Raw genomic sequence first — 16459 nt, forward strand, 5'->3', positions numbered from 1 at the left:
TTACGTTTACCCACAGTAGCAACTAGCAGAGGCATTTTAGTGAGTGACAGAAGAAGCAAGCAAAGAGAGTGATGCTTCCTTATTCTAACAGTGATGGAACTGGCTTTATCAGCACACCTTGAAAACTATGAGAATGTAGATACTGTCCCAAACTAAAGAATTAACATAAAAACGATTAAATGAACTCTCCTATAATAGGTCAACAATGTCCTTAGTACACACACACAAAAAAAATTCCAGAGCAGGAATGGAGTTGTTAGCCAGTAAGATTCCATGAATGCTCAAACGTCACAGGTTATTGCCAATATTCTTGGTAACCCTCCAAAATTTAATCGTATGAGCCTACTGCTAAAGATGCCACATACCTGAGTCCTGCAACATGGCTACATCAAGCTAGCGAAGACCTGGAAGCTACATCCATACTGACTAGTTTTCACAGTGCTAAAAGGTGCTATGCTGGCTATCAGAGAATTATGAATCACACCCAGCTGTGAGCCCTCCAAGTAACAACAATGACTGCCCTTGCAAGATATGCCTACTGATGCAATATGACATGAATGTCATGGGAGCATCCAATCACATTCTGACTGCACTTACTCAAATCCCCCTTCAAAATACAAAATCCATACCTACCACCAAAATCAATTAGACAAGACATAGTTCCTATGGGAGAAGCTACTACTATTATTCTGGGAAATGGAAATAGTATTACACCACTCCTGATGACTTATCGTTATACCCATATGTTAATCTATCTCTCAACCCTCAGCTTAGAAGCTTACTGTATATGGGGATTAACACAGAGACCTACAACTGACCAAAGTGAAGACAATAAGAGATTACAGAATGCTCAATCCTAAAGGGAAACAGATATATTGTCCATGTGTGTATCTGTAAATTTAAAAAATAAATACATAAAATTGAAATAAGAACAAAAAGGAAACACAGTATCCTCACCCAGTTGACATTCAAGATGAAGGGCTTCTAGGTAATATTATTCAACAAGAACCCAGGCCAGCAAGACCAGGCTCAGCAGGTAAAGTACTTGCTGCCAAGCCCAGTCCTCTGAGTCCAATCCCCAAAAGTAAAGAATCGATTTGCATCGGTTATCCTCTGAGCTCTGTACATGCTCTTTGGAACATGTGTGGAACATGCAATACACACACACACACAATTAAAATATAATGAAATTGCAAGTAATATTTTCATTAATTCCTTGAGAAATTCATACATTGTTACTGTGATCATAATCATACTCCCAACTCCTTCCAGATATACTTCCAGCTCCCTACCCACCTAACTTTGAGTTTCCTAAAAACAAAAACATCGCCTCTAATTTGCTTTGCCCAACTATTACTTGGAGTAGGGCCTGTCCTGGAGTGTGGTTGATCTAAATGGATCACACTATTGAAAAAAACTGACTCTATCTCTCCCATTAGCTATCAAATGCCAATGTGCCCCAGTTACTGGTGGGATTTTAGGCCCACATCCCGACTCCATGCTGAGATCATGTCTGTCTTGAGCTGGAACAGGTCTTTGTACATGCTGTCATAATTTCTGTGAGTCAATAGTACAAATACCCTTTCATATCTAGAAAATACTGTTTCCCTGAAGTTATTCACCACCTCTGGTCTTAGAAGAGAGAGGGCTAAATAATAATATATAGTAAAAAAAAAAAAAAACTTGAAATGGTAATACTGTATCTGTGGCTGGCCTTGAATTCATAGAGATCTGCTGTCTTTGCCTCCTGAGTGCTGAGAGCTCGACAGATTAAAAATTTGTGAATTAAAATAGCAATAACTATTCTAATTTATTAAGTCAATCAATAAAGATTGAATAATTTGTGAAAGTAAAACTCTAAGAAACTGTTCGTACCTGTCTGCTGAGGGGACTTGGAGTAACAGTCTGATGACAAAGCATTCAAGCAACTCTCACTTTAGTTCCTCACCAAAATCTACTGTTGATTCTGAGCATCCTATATAGATTTTACAAGAGAAACAATACTCATTTCCTAACTGAACAGTACCTGTTTTAAATGCACCCTCATTAGGTATGAAATTAACTGTCTTTCAAATGATGGCATACAATGTCCATTATTTGGATATTTTATTTTCCTTATTGATTTCTGCCTGCATTTGCCACAAAATACTTTTATAATTATCTTATAATCTCAGTGCCAGAGTTTGTTTTGTCCAGCATTAGGTTCTTAAGAGGCTAGCTTAACCTCTTATAAAACAGGCAAGCAAGCGATGGGAAGAGAAGTTCAGTCTGATAGATATTGATTTCTAAAAAGGTTAATATAATCCATTGTTAAACAGACATGAAGATAATAAAATGTTTCTTTTAAATGATTAAATATATTAACTTATTTTAAAAATGTCAAGGAGAAATGTTTTTAAATGTCATTCTACAATAAAAGTAAAGGACACTCACTTACCAGTTCACCCCATCTGCTTCCACCCAGGCAAAACGGTACTCATTGACCCGGAGCATCAGCTGCAGACAGCCAGCAACACACTGCACATACTGAGAACTCTACACAGGAAAAGTGTGCAGTGTTAGACCGAAAAGCATCCTAGGTCACGAGGTCAAGCACACACATTTCTATAGGAAGAGTCTATACTACAATTTTTACTACAGTTGGTTAGATTTAGACTACTCGACGTCTCCTAATATCTTTTCAAAGGTCAATTCTTGTATCTGTATTTATCTTTGCTTCTTAGAAATTAAGGTGATTGTTGTTTCCCAAGATAAATCTACACATTCAGGATGAGACATAATATATTTTGAGAAATTAATTAACAAATTAACTGTACCTCTGATACTGTTTGATAAGTACTTACTTCACCTTGCCATTAACAAATCTTGGAGAGAAAATCTATAAACAGAAAATGCTGCTCTACACAATTACACAAATATAGAAAAAAAATCAAAACCACAAAAAGAAAATAGGCCTATACGGAAGTAATTTTCAGCACATTATAAACTAAACTAAACTCCTATAAGGACACTACTATCAAGAGGACAACACCTGCATGGACACCACCAGGGCTGAAGGCAGTAACCCACTCAGCACACAACTAGAATATGAAGAAACTTGGGCTTTGGATGTAATATAAAACATATCTTATTAAAGCTGATCACAGAGATGTACTCAGGAAGCAGAGGCTAGCCCAGTGCATAGAGCAAGTTCCAGGACAGCCGGGGCTGTCTACACAGAGAAACTCATCTTGGGAAAAAAAAAAATCTAATTAACATCGGTAAAAGACAATATATATTTTTAAAACTTAGTTCAATAGCTGTATTTCATAAAATTGTGTTTAAATCTATTTTATTTGAGATAAATGAAAATCATATCTCCTAGACATCATAAGCCCTTCCATTTTACCACAGCTAGTAAGAACTTCTGGTTCAAACTCTTGTCTAAACATTTAACATGAGATTTATGTCTTTAAAAAATGGAGAAACAAAAAAAAATTTAAGCTCTTGCCTCCATAATGAACAAATAAAAATGTAAAAGGAATCACAAATATCACAAGAATTTGTAAAATCTAAACTATGATACTATTAAGCTTAATGTTCTAATTTAAATAATATATATGAGCTGAACATTCCATAGAAATTTACAGCAGTCAAACACAAAACACAGTAATGTGCATATACTTGGTAGAAGCAGATAAAGAAAAGGGAACCTTACTTCTATATAGTAGTGACCATATAATATACACACAGATATAATTTAACATGCAACATTAACAGAAACTGAATATCAGAGCTCATGCCCAGAAGATCAGTACTTGGGAGGCTGAAACAGGAGGATTGCCTTGAGTCTAAGACCAGCCTGAACTGCATACTTCACTCCAGGCCCGTCTGGTCTACAGAGTTCAGTCTTGTCTCAAAAGCCAAACACAAGCAAATGACAAAATTATTAATTTTCATCTCAAATTTTCTGCAGTGGAAAAAATATGAATTTTTCCAACAGAATCAGCAGTTAGGAGCTTCTATAGAAGAACGCAAATCCTATCTTGTTTAGAGAGAATCTCAGCGAGATTTCTAGATACAAATGCAACAAAGGCATCTTTACTCTTCTATTGATTTTACTCTATTTTCTCTGACTACACAAATGTCTTGGTTCACCCAAGTCTTTTTTGTGCCTGTTCATCATGCTATGCTACAATACACACAATACAGTACACACAAAAGGCATGGGCTCGGCAACTTGACTGCATATGCAGCATGAGCATATAAAGGCACTGGTCCTACAGGTCACAGGACTCTTTCATACACAATGCTCAGATCATTTGTTTTAAGACAGGGTCTCTCTGGGTAGCCATGGCTATCCTAGAACTCACTATGTAGATTAGGCTGGCCCTAATCTACCTCCCAAATGCTGGTGTACACCACTACACCTAGCTGAACTCTTGCCTTTAATTAAAATGAAAAGCAACTGCTCCTTTACTCTTCATTAAATTACTTTTTAGTTTCTTGAATAAATAATTTAAACATTTTTTTAATTTTTTAATAATTTTAAAGAAAATAATAGGTCTTAGTTAAATCAATCCAACCAGTCTTACTTTTAATCCTACAAAAAAAAAAAAACCCTGAGCAAGGATAGTGCGTGCCTACAATCCCTGCACTCAGGAGGCAGAGACAGGTGGATCTCTGTGAATTCAAGGTCAGCCTGGTCTATAAAGCTAGTTCCAGGAGAGTCAGGGCTATAAAAAGAAACCCTGTCTCAAAAAAAACAAAACAAAACAAAACAAAAACAAACAAAACAAAACAAAAAAAACCTAGAGAAAAATTATACAACCAAGAAAACCCATAGAGCGTACAGCCTACTCCTTAGAGATGCACTCCACTTCAGATATGTCACCACTACCTCCAAGCTGATCCATATTGTAGCCATTCTTCTCTGTCCTTTACCTAAGAGAAAAGCTCATACATAGCTTTGGCAAGATTATCTGTCTCTGTCTCTGTGTGTCTCTTTGTTTTATACACACACACACACACACACACAACTTTTTGCTCCATTATGCTCCACTACTCAGAGTCCTTTCCTATAGGCTTGCCCTCTCCTTCCTTTACTTTTGTGAGCAGCTTAAGGAAACTAAGCCTCTGCATGTGATCATTTACTATACCCTGGCAAAAGGCCTATGCCTATCCCTTTATGGTAGTACTACAAGTGAGAGGACAGACTTGGCCAGAGCAAGTCTGATCCATGACAAGCTGCAAACTGGCAGTTTGGAAGACTAAGCTGAAATTTCTGTTTCCCAGAATTGGAAAAGTCTAAACAAGTCAATTCTGGGAAAAACTACCCCTCGCCAGCAGCAAATCAGGAAGCTGCCCCACCACCTAGCCTAAGCCAACCTCATGGGCACCCAATCAGGAGATATAGAAGCTGACCTACCACCTAGCTTGAGCGAAGTGTAGTTAATTGTCAGGAGTCATCAAGGAGAAGTTAAAAACTAGCAGGTGATCTTCCTGAAATGGTTCCACCAAGGACTGTTAAAAGTTAATGACAGATTTGCTTCTCTAGAGAAGGAGATTTCATCTGAGGAAAGATTCCTGCTATTAATATGCTTTTCCTGTTATTATTAAATATATATAACAATCACTAGGTATTAGCCCACCCTTTTGAGCAGATCTCTGCAGAACAAAGATGCACTGCCTTGTAGTGATGCTATATAAACAAACTGATGATTTCTTAACTATTAGAGATGACCCTATAAGAATTATTATATTAGTAATCGTTAAGCTCTTTTATAATAGACTGCAATTAAGTCTTTTCTGATGTGAAAACTGCAATGAGAACTCTGCAAGTCTTTGTGTCATGAGTTAATTGCTTCTGAGATAGCAAGCAGGCATCTACAACTCAGAGCACATTCCAAGAAGTTGTAAAACCATTAACAAAAGGTCATAAAAAGAGAACTAAGGATATAGGGATACTATAGGTACAAAGACAGAAGATAAAATATTGACTGGATCTATCTATATGAAACTTAACTAATAACTTAAGTTACAAAAATTACGGTTTTTAATTCTCCATGAATCTGTTGAGCTAGTAACAAATAATGTTTAGCCAGATAATTACTCTTAATGGATATGCACATAAACATTCTCTCTTCTATACTTCATATTCAATTTGATTTTAATTTATGTTTGAATTTCTAGTGAACTTTTGTAAAAAAAAAAAAAAAAGTGGTGGGGGTGCTTGGAAAAACAATGTGATCCATTCTCCAAGAAAAGGCACAAAAGACTAGGAAAGTTCACATTAGCAGGCACAGCATTGGGAACACAGTTTTGGAAGTAAAGGCAGTAGGAGTAAGGCATTGGGAGCAAGGGCACTGCTACATCATAGCAGGAGGAGAGAGCAAGATTAGGAGAAGAATGCAGAGTGGAATAATGTAGAATTATAAGGCAACCTAAAAAAATTAAAAGATAAATATTCAGAATGCAGAAGGAAAGAGGAAAAAAGAAGCTACAGAGAGCAGAAGAACAGGCAGGCTTCTCCTTACCATGGGACAGAACAGGTCTTTTCTTAACAGCAAGACAGGCTAAGTCTTACTTAGTCTTACTAAAGAGAACAAAGCTTTCTTCTTTCAGACTTGGGTTTAATTCATTAGAAATAAAAGGATAGAAGCTTTTTCTTTCTCTATGTAATAAAGATTGGAGTTCATTTTTCATCCAGAATGAGCAAGTTCTTTCTGACTGGCACTTGGTCTTCTGCTCCATATGAGAATAACATAAGAAAAGTATGTAGCTGGACCCAACTAGGTTGAATGGAGATTTATGAATATGTAAGCATGAATTTGTCTATGAATTTATGTGTGTTTATATTCCCCTGTGTAAAAGTTTTCCTTCTGCAAATGTGACTCTCTTCTGGTTCAATGGAAGTTTGTTGCTCTAAACCTCCCCCTAGCCTGACAAGCAAGAGACATCTGGACAAGAAGGAAAAGACTCTAGCAATTAATCTTTTACTTATTTATTTAGCTTCTATCAGACAGACACTTAAATTACACCTAAAAAATAAACAGAAGCCAGATGTTATAGTGCATGTTTGTAATCTCAGCACATGGGAGGATGAGCAGAAGTTCTCAAGTTCTAGGCCAATAAGTCCTGTTACAAAACAAAATATAATAAGCCAACAGCAATAACAACAAAGACCCAGGAGTTGTCAGCAGGAAACTAGAACAAATGAAATTCTTTACCTTATTGAAGGGTCATAAAGTGGCTTAGAAAACTGACTGGCAACATGTACTCATGGTAAATTTACATAACCCCATTACTTAAAATTCCACTTTGGACAAAGGTATGAAGTGGAAACTTAAGGGTTCTTTGGAAAGTCAGTCGAATGGCATTTTGTTGGGACTAACATATGAAGGAACATTTCATTAAAGTGTACACAGGTGTGAACGGCTAAGGCAAACTCATGGCGGAACATTTTGCTAAAGCAGATACAGGAGAGAGGATATTCTGCTAAAGCAAGCACATGAAAAGACATATGATGAAGGATTCTTTGCTAACAACTCACATGTATTAGTCGACCTTACATTGAGTAGTTGAGCTGCATAGAGAGAAATGCACCCAAAAACATCTAGGGGTGTACTGCAGTCTCGTACCACTTCTGCAGACTCAGGCTGATTGGATGCATGTTCTGAGGCAAGGCACGTGGAGGACACGTGATGTTTAGAGGGTATAAATAGGAGTCCACAGAATGACAGAGACAGAGCTTGCCTTGCTAGTTCAGCTAGCTGTGCGGTGCTTGTGAATCACTCCTTTTCGCTGATCTTTGCTTCCCTGAGAGAGGCACAGCCTAGAACTTTACCTGGCTGGTCCCTCCTGCTGACTTGAGCTGAGGCTAAGGCCTGGCTGTCTCTGCTAGGTCAGGTTACTACTATTGCTAACCCAACTCTACTGACTGGACTGCTGGTGTATCCATAAAATGTTTGCAAGTGGATCCAGCTGCCACTGCCTGCTAATCTATGAACTGAACTGCCAATTTCCAGACAACACACCCAGAAGTTGCTCCAAAGAACTTTCCTAAACAGGTCCTCTTCCCTCATATCCTTTCTTCCCCACTACCTCTGGTGGGTGGTGGGCTACAAGGGAGGTTAAAGTGTTTAAGAACCATCATTAAAAATAAGGTTTTAAAAAAGATAGATAGATAGATAGATAGATAGATAGATAGATAGATAGATAGATACCAAAACACATGCACAGACTGTTCACAGGCAAATTGTTCACAATTTCAAAAACTTAAAAGTAACCCAATAACTATCAATAATATAAAATAGTATAATAATATAATAAGAGCAAATATAAGGCATAGTGATAAAAGCAATGTGATATAATGCTGAGCTAGTGAATTCAGATTCCTTTACATGCAGCTCAAGATCAAATCTACACTAACAGATCTCATAGCGATCACCTTTGAAGGAGGTATGATGAAAAGGCTGCAGTAGGAAAAACCAAGATGTATAAACTCAGCTCAAGGGAGGAATGGTGGCAATGTAGTTACAGACTACTTGCTTAGCAAACATAAGACTCTGGTTTTATCCCCAACCCCAAGATGGGGGAGGGGAACTGTTGTTGTAAAAATATAAAAAATAGAAAGTATCGGTTTTTTATCCCACTAGGTCCAGCACCGCGGTGCCCCAAGATATCTGCTAGATATCTTGGCAGAAACATATCCCAACTTCACCACAGCGACCCAGTGTCTCCAGCTGCCGCACACTTTCCTACACTCAAACCCACACATAAAAGAACACACAACAATCTTTGACCCAATTGATAAGATATAATTGCCCACTTAAACATACAAAGACCGGTACCATCCATCCCTTGAGAACATTAATAACAACATGTAAATACCCAGAGCCTCCACTGTCCTGCCACGGCTTCTCCCTCTCTCTCCCTCCTGTCTCTTCCTTTCTGTTCTAGTCTCCTCCTCTTCCTTCAAACTTCTCTCCTGACCATCCTTCCTTCTCCTCCAATGACAGACCTCCTTCTATCCTGTACCTGCCCCTCACCTGTGCTTTACAAATTCAATGGGGAGAAGGTTCTGATGAAGTCACCTGAGTTCTGAGTGTGTAACTAGGCAGCTGTCCTTGGGGCAGTGGAATTACCATCAAAATACAGATAACACCGGGGCAAACCACAACAGGGAACAAATACTAAAATAGGAACAAGAAGCTTCATTTTGGTATCTTGAGAAAATCACTTTTTCAAAACTGTTTTAATATCAATAAAGAAAAATAGTGCCAGCTATTCAAAATTAAAAATCTATGCACTCCTTCCGGTCTCCATCTGCACCTTGGAGTTAACCCTGTAGCACAGCTCTCTGGACCCAAATCCCAGGAGAACTGTACTCCTCAGTTCACAGGTAAGAAGAACACTTATGCTCTGATAACTAGCCAAAGAAGGACCTGCCCAGGATACCACAGGGCTCAGGAACCATGAAACAACTGGGAACAGAAACAACTGGGAACAGGATCCTTCGGGTCTCTATCTGTGCCTTGGAGTTAGCCCTATGGCACAACTTGCCAGACCCAAATCCTGCATGGAGAGAGAGTTGGTCACCCAGGAATGCTGTACTCCTAACAGGCTGAGAAAGAAATTAGGGAAATGACGCCCTTCAAAATAGTCACAAATAATATAAAATACCTTGGTGCAACTCTAACCAAGCATGTGAAAGATCTATATGACAAGAACTTCAAGTCTCTGAAGAAAGAAATCGAAGAAGATCTCAGTAGATGGACTCATGAACTGGCAGGAATAATATAGTAAAAATGGCCATCTTGACAAAAGCAATCGGCAAATTCAATGCAATCCCCATCAAAATTCCTAGTCAATTCTTCATAGAGTTAGAAAGAGCAATTTGCAAATTCATTTAGAATAACAAAAATCTAAGAATAGCAAGAACGATCCTCAACAGAAAAAGAACTTCTGGGGGGAATCACCATCCCTGACCTCAAGCTGTATTATAGAGCAATAGTGATAAAAAACTGCACGGTACTGGTACAAAGACAGGCAGGTAGATGGAATAGAATTGAAGACCCAGAAATGAACCCACACACCTATGGTCATTTGATCTTTGACAAAGGAGCTAAAACCCTTCTGTGGAAAAAAGGTAACACTTTCCACAAATAGTGCTGTTTCAACTGGAGGTCAGCATGTAGAAAAATGCAAATTGATTCATTCTTACCGCCCTATACAAAGCTTAAGTCCAAGTGGATCAAGGACCTCCAGATAAAACCATATACACTCACACTAATAAAAGGAAAAGTGGGGAAGAACCTCAAACACATGGGCACTGAGGAAAATTTCCTGAACAGAACACCAATGATTTATGCTCTAAGATCAAGAATCGACAAATGGGACCTCATAAAACTGCAAAGCTTCTGTAAGGCAAAGGACACTGTCACTAGGACAAAACGGCAACCAACAGATTGGGAAAAGATCTTTACCAATCCTATATCTGATAGAGGACTAATAACCAATATATACAAAGAACTCAAGAAGCTAGATTCCAGAGAACCAAATAAACCTATTTAAAAATAGGCTGCAGAGCTAAAGAAAGAATTCTCAGCTGCAGAATAGGGAACGGCTGAGTAGTTCCTAAAGAAATGTTCAACATCCTTAGTCATCAGGGAAATGCAAATCAAAACAACTCTGAGATTCCACCTCACACCAATCAGAATGGCTAAGACCAAAACTCAGGTGACAACAGATGCTGCTGAGAAAGAGGAACACTCCTCCATTGTTGGTGGGACTGCAAGCTGGTACAACTCTGGAAATCAGTCTGGAGGTTCCTCAGGAAATTGGACATAGTCCTTACTATCTGTGGACCCAGCTACACCATTCCTGGGCATATACCCAAAAGATGCTCCAACATACAACAAGAACACTTGCTCTACTATGTTCAAAGCAGCCATATTGCAGAAGCTGGAAAGAACTCAGATGCCCTTCAACAGAGGAATGGATACAGAAAATGTGATACATCTACACAGTGGAGTACTACTCAGCTATCAAAAACAATGACTTCATGAAATTCTTAGGCAAATGGATAGAATTAGAAAATATTATCCTGAGGGAGGTAACCCAATTACAAAAAACCATGCATGATATGTACTCATTGATAAGTGAATATTAGTTCAAAAGCTGGGAATACCCAAGATATAATTCACAGACCAAAGAAGTTCAAGAAGACCAAAATGTGGATGCTTTAGTCCTTAGAAGAAGGAACAAAATACTTGAGGAAATATGGATACATAGTGTGGAGCAGGAACTGTAGGAAACACCATTCAGAGACTACCCCACCTGGGGGTCCATCCCATATGCAGACACCAAACCCAGACACTATTGTGGATGCCAAGAAGTGCATGCTGACAGAGCCTGATATAGCTGTCTCCTGAGAGGCTCTGCTAGAGCTAGACAAATACAGATGTTGATGCTCACAGCCAACCGCTGAACTGAGAATGGGGTCCCCAATGGAGGAGTTAGAAAGGACTGATGGAGCTGAAGGGTTTGCAACCCATAGGAAGAACAACAATATCAACCAACCAGAGCTCTGAAGGACTAAACCACTATCCAAAGCCACATATGTAGCAGAGGACATCAATGGGAGGAAAGGCCCTTGGTCCTGGGAAGGTTTTATCCCCAGTGTAGGGGAATGCCAGGGTGGGTGGGTGGGTAGGTGGAGGAGCACCCTCATAGAAGCAGGGTGAGGGAGGATGGGATAAGAGGGTTCCAGAGGGGAAACCCAGAAAGGGGATTGTTTAGGTAAAAAATAAAAAAGGGCAGGACGTTCCAGCATGTACCCTGGAGGTCACTCTCTTGCTAGTTCTGGCTTAGGAGGGCCACTGGAACAAGTGCTAATTTATCTCAGAGGCTCCACGCTGCCCCCCAAGTATCTTCTGACCAAGGCAGTCTGAGAGCCTTTCCTGCTTTTCATCTCAGTCAGCAAAGTGTCTCACCCACTAAGCTCCATCTGATCTCACACTCCCAATGGCTACTCTCTGAGCCCTGCAGCAATCTCTACCCATCTAGTTCCCAAGTCAGGGCGCTGCCACTCCAGTTTCATACAGAGACCACCAATCTCTGCGGCTTTCTTACTGTGGACTCTGTTCACATTTCCAGCATCCAGCCCCTGGTCTCTGCGGTGGCTACTCCTGTAACTCTCTGTTGCTGCTCCATTACATCCCCAACATCCTTCTCCTAATAGTGACGGTATAACTCCCAATCCCCGTTAAAATCATGACTCAACAACTGTAACCCAACAACCAGATTTATGTGTTAAATTCTCAATCCACAATACATCCACACAATAAACTCACAACTAACTGATAAGGATATAAACCACCCACCTAGATAAGAGAAATTTGCCTACAGAAATCCATCCCAACTACCTTGGCAATTCAACACCACCCGGATCTGGGTCATGGTTCTCCGGCTCCATCTTGATTCTCATCCTTCTTCTCTCCGGCCTTACAAAAGCTTTGTCCCCACCTTATCTTTTTACTATCCAATCATGGCCTTGACCTAACTTGTGCCAGCCCTCATCTGCATATAGACATCAACCTACAGGGGGTAACATTTGAAATGTAAATAAATAAAATATCTAATAAAAAAGGCAATCTAAATGAAAAAAATCTATCCACTATAATCAGTCTCTATAAAACACTAAATAATTTTAAGGTACACTATTACTGTCAGTAGATATTCACAGACTAAAATGAATATAGCCAAGAATTTCTTAAAATAAGGTTAATAAAAAGAAATTCCTACGTCAATATCCAAAACATATCAATATTGGACTTCCAGCCAGGTAGAGGTAGTGCTGCATCCCTTTAATCCCAGCACTTAGGAGGCAGAGACAGGCAGACATCTGAGTTCAAGGGCAGCCCAGTATACAGAGTGAGTTCTAAGATAGCCAAGGCTACACTGAAAAACTTCATCTTGGAAAACAAAATACAGTGCTTCACTATTATTCACAACTTTAATGCCTTCAACTATTACACGGAAAAAGTATTATTGCTACCATGAAGAAAGCATAATTTGCTTTATAAATCAATGTTTTACATAAAATTCCAAAAGCATATTTAGCACATAGTAATAGGTTTTTATTATTGTTATAAAGACACATTAAAAGAAGTCTTATACTATTCAAATACCTGATCTCATTTTCTTTTATATATCACAATACAACCCCAGGCAACCCTTCCAAAATCCTGATCAGAAAAAACAAAAGTTGAGTATTATATCTGTACTTACACACACACACACACACACACACACACACACACACACACACACACACTTCAATGATTCCAATGCTTAAAAGTGTTAACTTAGTGATAAGAATTTAAAAGAATGGGGCTGGAGAGAGAGCTGAGCTGTTAAGAGCAATGACTGCTCTTTCCAAAGGTCCTGAGTTCAATTCCCAGCAACCACATGGTGGCTCACAACCATCTGTAATGGGATCCAGTGCCCTCTTCTGGTGTGTCTGAAGATAGCTACAGTGTGCTCATATACATAAGATAAACAAGTAAATTTAAAAAAAAAGAATTTAAAAGAATGAAAAGCCATTAATAATTGCCCTGAGTAAGAACAATGCTCTTTAAGTCTACAGTGTAAGGCAAGTATAGTTAGTGGTCCCCATTCCACCATGTTTCCAGACCCCGACAGACAGATCCTGAGACTACAAAGCACTAAATCCTATGTATGTGGGTTTTATTTCCTCTTATACACAGATCTCTATCACTTATCATTCAAGCATAGTAAGCAATTAACACTAATGAAAGAGCAATTGTAACAACACAATAAAATAGAAGTTATTTAAAATTTATGAGTTGTTTATTTCTGAATTTTCCATTTAATATGTTTAGACTATAGTCATCTCCTAATAACTACAGACTGTAAGTTGCTCTGGGTTCCAGCCAGGGAAGCTTACAACTTAAGAGTTGGCCTGTGCTGGGTGAATAACATAGGCAGCACTTCTGATGGGACCACAGCATTCAATAGAAACAAAGCCAAAGCAGTAAAATCAATCCCCTCTAGGAAGGATAGCAGAGCTGCCATAGAAATTACTGAAGAGATATGGCAGAAAAACAAGGAAACTAGAACTCTAGGTTTTTCTGTTTCTTATTCTAAAATGCTGCATGCTCAAATATGTGTGAACCTGGAACATACTACACAAGATGATGAGGGTCTGTCACACAAAAACCAAGGCACAGAGTTTTATTCACATTACAATCCACAAGAGGTGAATCCAGATCTAGAAATCAATTAGTGGCTGCAGGGGTTGAAAGAAGAAGAGTGGGGATCAAGCAAACAGTTCATATGAACAAGGTAATTCTTTAGTTTCTGGATTGTTGAAAATACTAAAACTTAAGATTGTAGTAATGGTTGCACAGTTCCATAAATATAAGACCCTGAACTACAAATGCATGAGTTTCAGTGTACATGAAATATACCTCAGGAAAGTCTCCGCAATCACACTAGTCACATGTGGCAAGGAGCTACCTCCATGGACAGGCCAGATACACGGAGGACTTAAACTACAAGAAGTCCTGTTAGAGAGAACCACTCCAGAGCACTCAGAAGCAAGTCAGAGCAAGCAAGAAGGAAAACCTAGCCATTCGATCCATGAAATGACATCTTGGAACTAATGGGGATAGGTCCACAACAAAGACACCAGAGATCCAGAGATCAGGACACATCAAACACTGATGAGAAATGCCACTTCCTCCAGCACTCGGGTAACAGTGAAAGGGAGATATAAAAGGAGAATGTAAGTAAATAGAAGTAAACAGAAACGTCCAGTCATTCTTAGTCTTCCTGAGAAAGAGAACACGGCTTGGAGATCACAGCACTTGGAGGGACCATAGCACTCCTTGGTCAGGGCCTCAGCCCAGAAGTCCATTTCCAAGGTAACACTGCACCTCAGAAGGCATGATCTATAATTTGCATTAAAACCAGTAAAGAACTTAACAGACAAGGTAGAGGAAACATAATCCTGGTAACTGTGTGAAAATAATGTCAACACGTTTTAAGAGAACTTCACTTATGTATTACTAAGTGAAAATGTCTGTAACAATCAACCCTTTAACCTATTGATGAGTCTGACTCATGGATCTCACATTGTAGTGTCAACTGCTGCTTTATACTGCCCTCAAGTGGCAATATTGCATAATGCAGCTTACCAAACTTCTTTTCACACTAACAATTTTTTTGTGTCACTTTTTTTATAATTCTATTAACATAACTACAAATATGATATTAGTCTTACTTTTTTATTAGATTTTTTATTTACACTTCAAATGTTATTCCCTTTCTCGGTTTCCCATCCATAAGGCCCCTACCTTATTCCCCTTACACCTTCTTCTATGAGGGTGTTCCCCTCCCCAACCACCCATTCCTTCCCGCCTCCACACCCTGACATTCCCCTACACTGGGGGATCCAGGCTTGGCAGGACCAAGGGCTTCTCCTCCCATTGGTGCCAAAAAAAAGGCCATCCTCTGCTACATACGCAGCTGGAGCCCTGGGTCTCTCCATGTGTACCCTTTGGGTAGTGGTTTAGTCCCTGAGAGCTCTGGTTGGTTGGTATTGTTGTTCTAATGGGGTTGCAAGAATCTTCAGCTCCTTCAATCCTTTCTCTAATTCCTCCAATGGGGACCCCCATTCTCAGTTCAATGGTTTGCTGCTAGCATTCGCCCCTGTATTTGTCATGTTGAAGCTGAGTCTCTCAGGAGACAGCTATATCAGGCTCTTGTCAGCTACATTTCTTGGCTTCATCAATATTGTCTAGGTTTGGTGGCTGTATGTATGTGGGCTGGATCCCCAGGTGAGGGCAGGCGCTGAATGGCCATTCCTTCAGTCTTTGCTCCAAATTTTGTGTCCATATCTCCTCCTATGAATATTTTTATTCCCCCTTTTAAGAAGGACTGAAGCATCCACACTTTGGTCGTCCTTCTTCTTGAGTTTGATGTGGTCTGTGGATTGTATCTTGGGTAATTCGAGCTTTTGGGCTAATATCCACTGATCAGTGAGTGCATACCATGTGTGTTTTTCTGTGATTGGATTACCTTACTCAGGATGACATTCTCTAGTTCCATTCATTTGTCTATGAATTACATGATGTCATTGTTTTTGATAGCTGAGTAGTACTCCGTTGTGTAATGTACCACATTTTCTGTATCCACTCCTCTGTTGAAGGGCATCTGGGTTCTTTCCAGCTTCTGGCTATTATAAATAAGGCTGCGATGAACATTTTTTTGTTTTATGTTGAAGCATCTTTTAGGTATATGCCCAGGAGAGGTATAGCTGGTTCCTCAGGTAGTACGATGTCCAATTTTCTGAGGAACCTCCAGATTAATTTCCAGAGTGGTTATACCAGTTTGCAATTGACCAACAATGGAGGAGTGTTCCTCTTTCTCCACATCCTCACCAGCATCTGCT

The 16459-nt window shown here is 39.3% G+C and overlaps 1 protein-coding gene across 7 annotated transcripts in view; it reads right to left on the reverse strand.

Annotated features, from left to right (window-relative positions):
* Positions 1-16459, reverse strand: part of Atp6v1h (ATPase H+ transporting V1 subunit H) — a 105668-nt gene that overhangs the window by 49440 nt on the left and 39769 nt on the right. For all 7 annotated transcript variants that reach the window (NM_001398986.1, NM_001398985.1, XM_006237802.4 and 4 more), the window contains 1 exon segment: positions 2438-2535. In NM_001398986.1, coding sequence (NP_001385915.1) covers positions 2438-2535 — 98 coding nt within the window.

This window comes from Rattus norvegicus, chromosome 5 (genome assembly GCF_036323735.1).
Source record: "Rattus norvegicus strain BN/NHsdMcwi chromosome 5, GRCr8, whole genome shotgun sequence".
Lineage (NCBI taxonomy): Eukaryota > Metazoa > Chordata > Mammalia > Rodentia > Muridae > Rattus > Rattus norvegicus.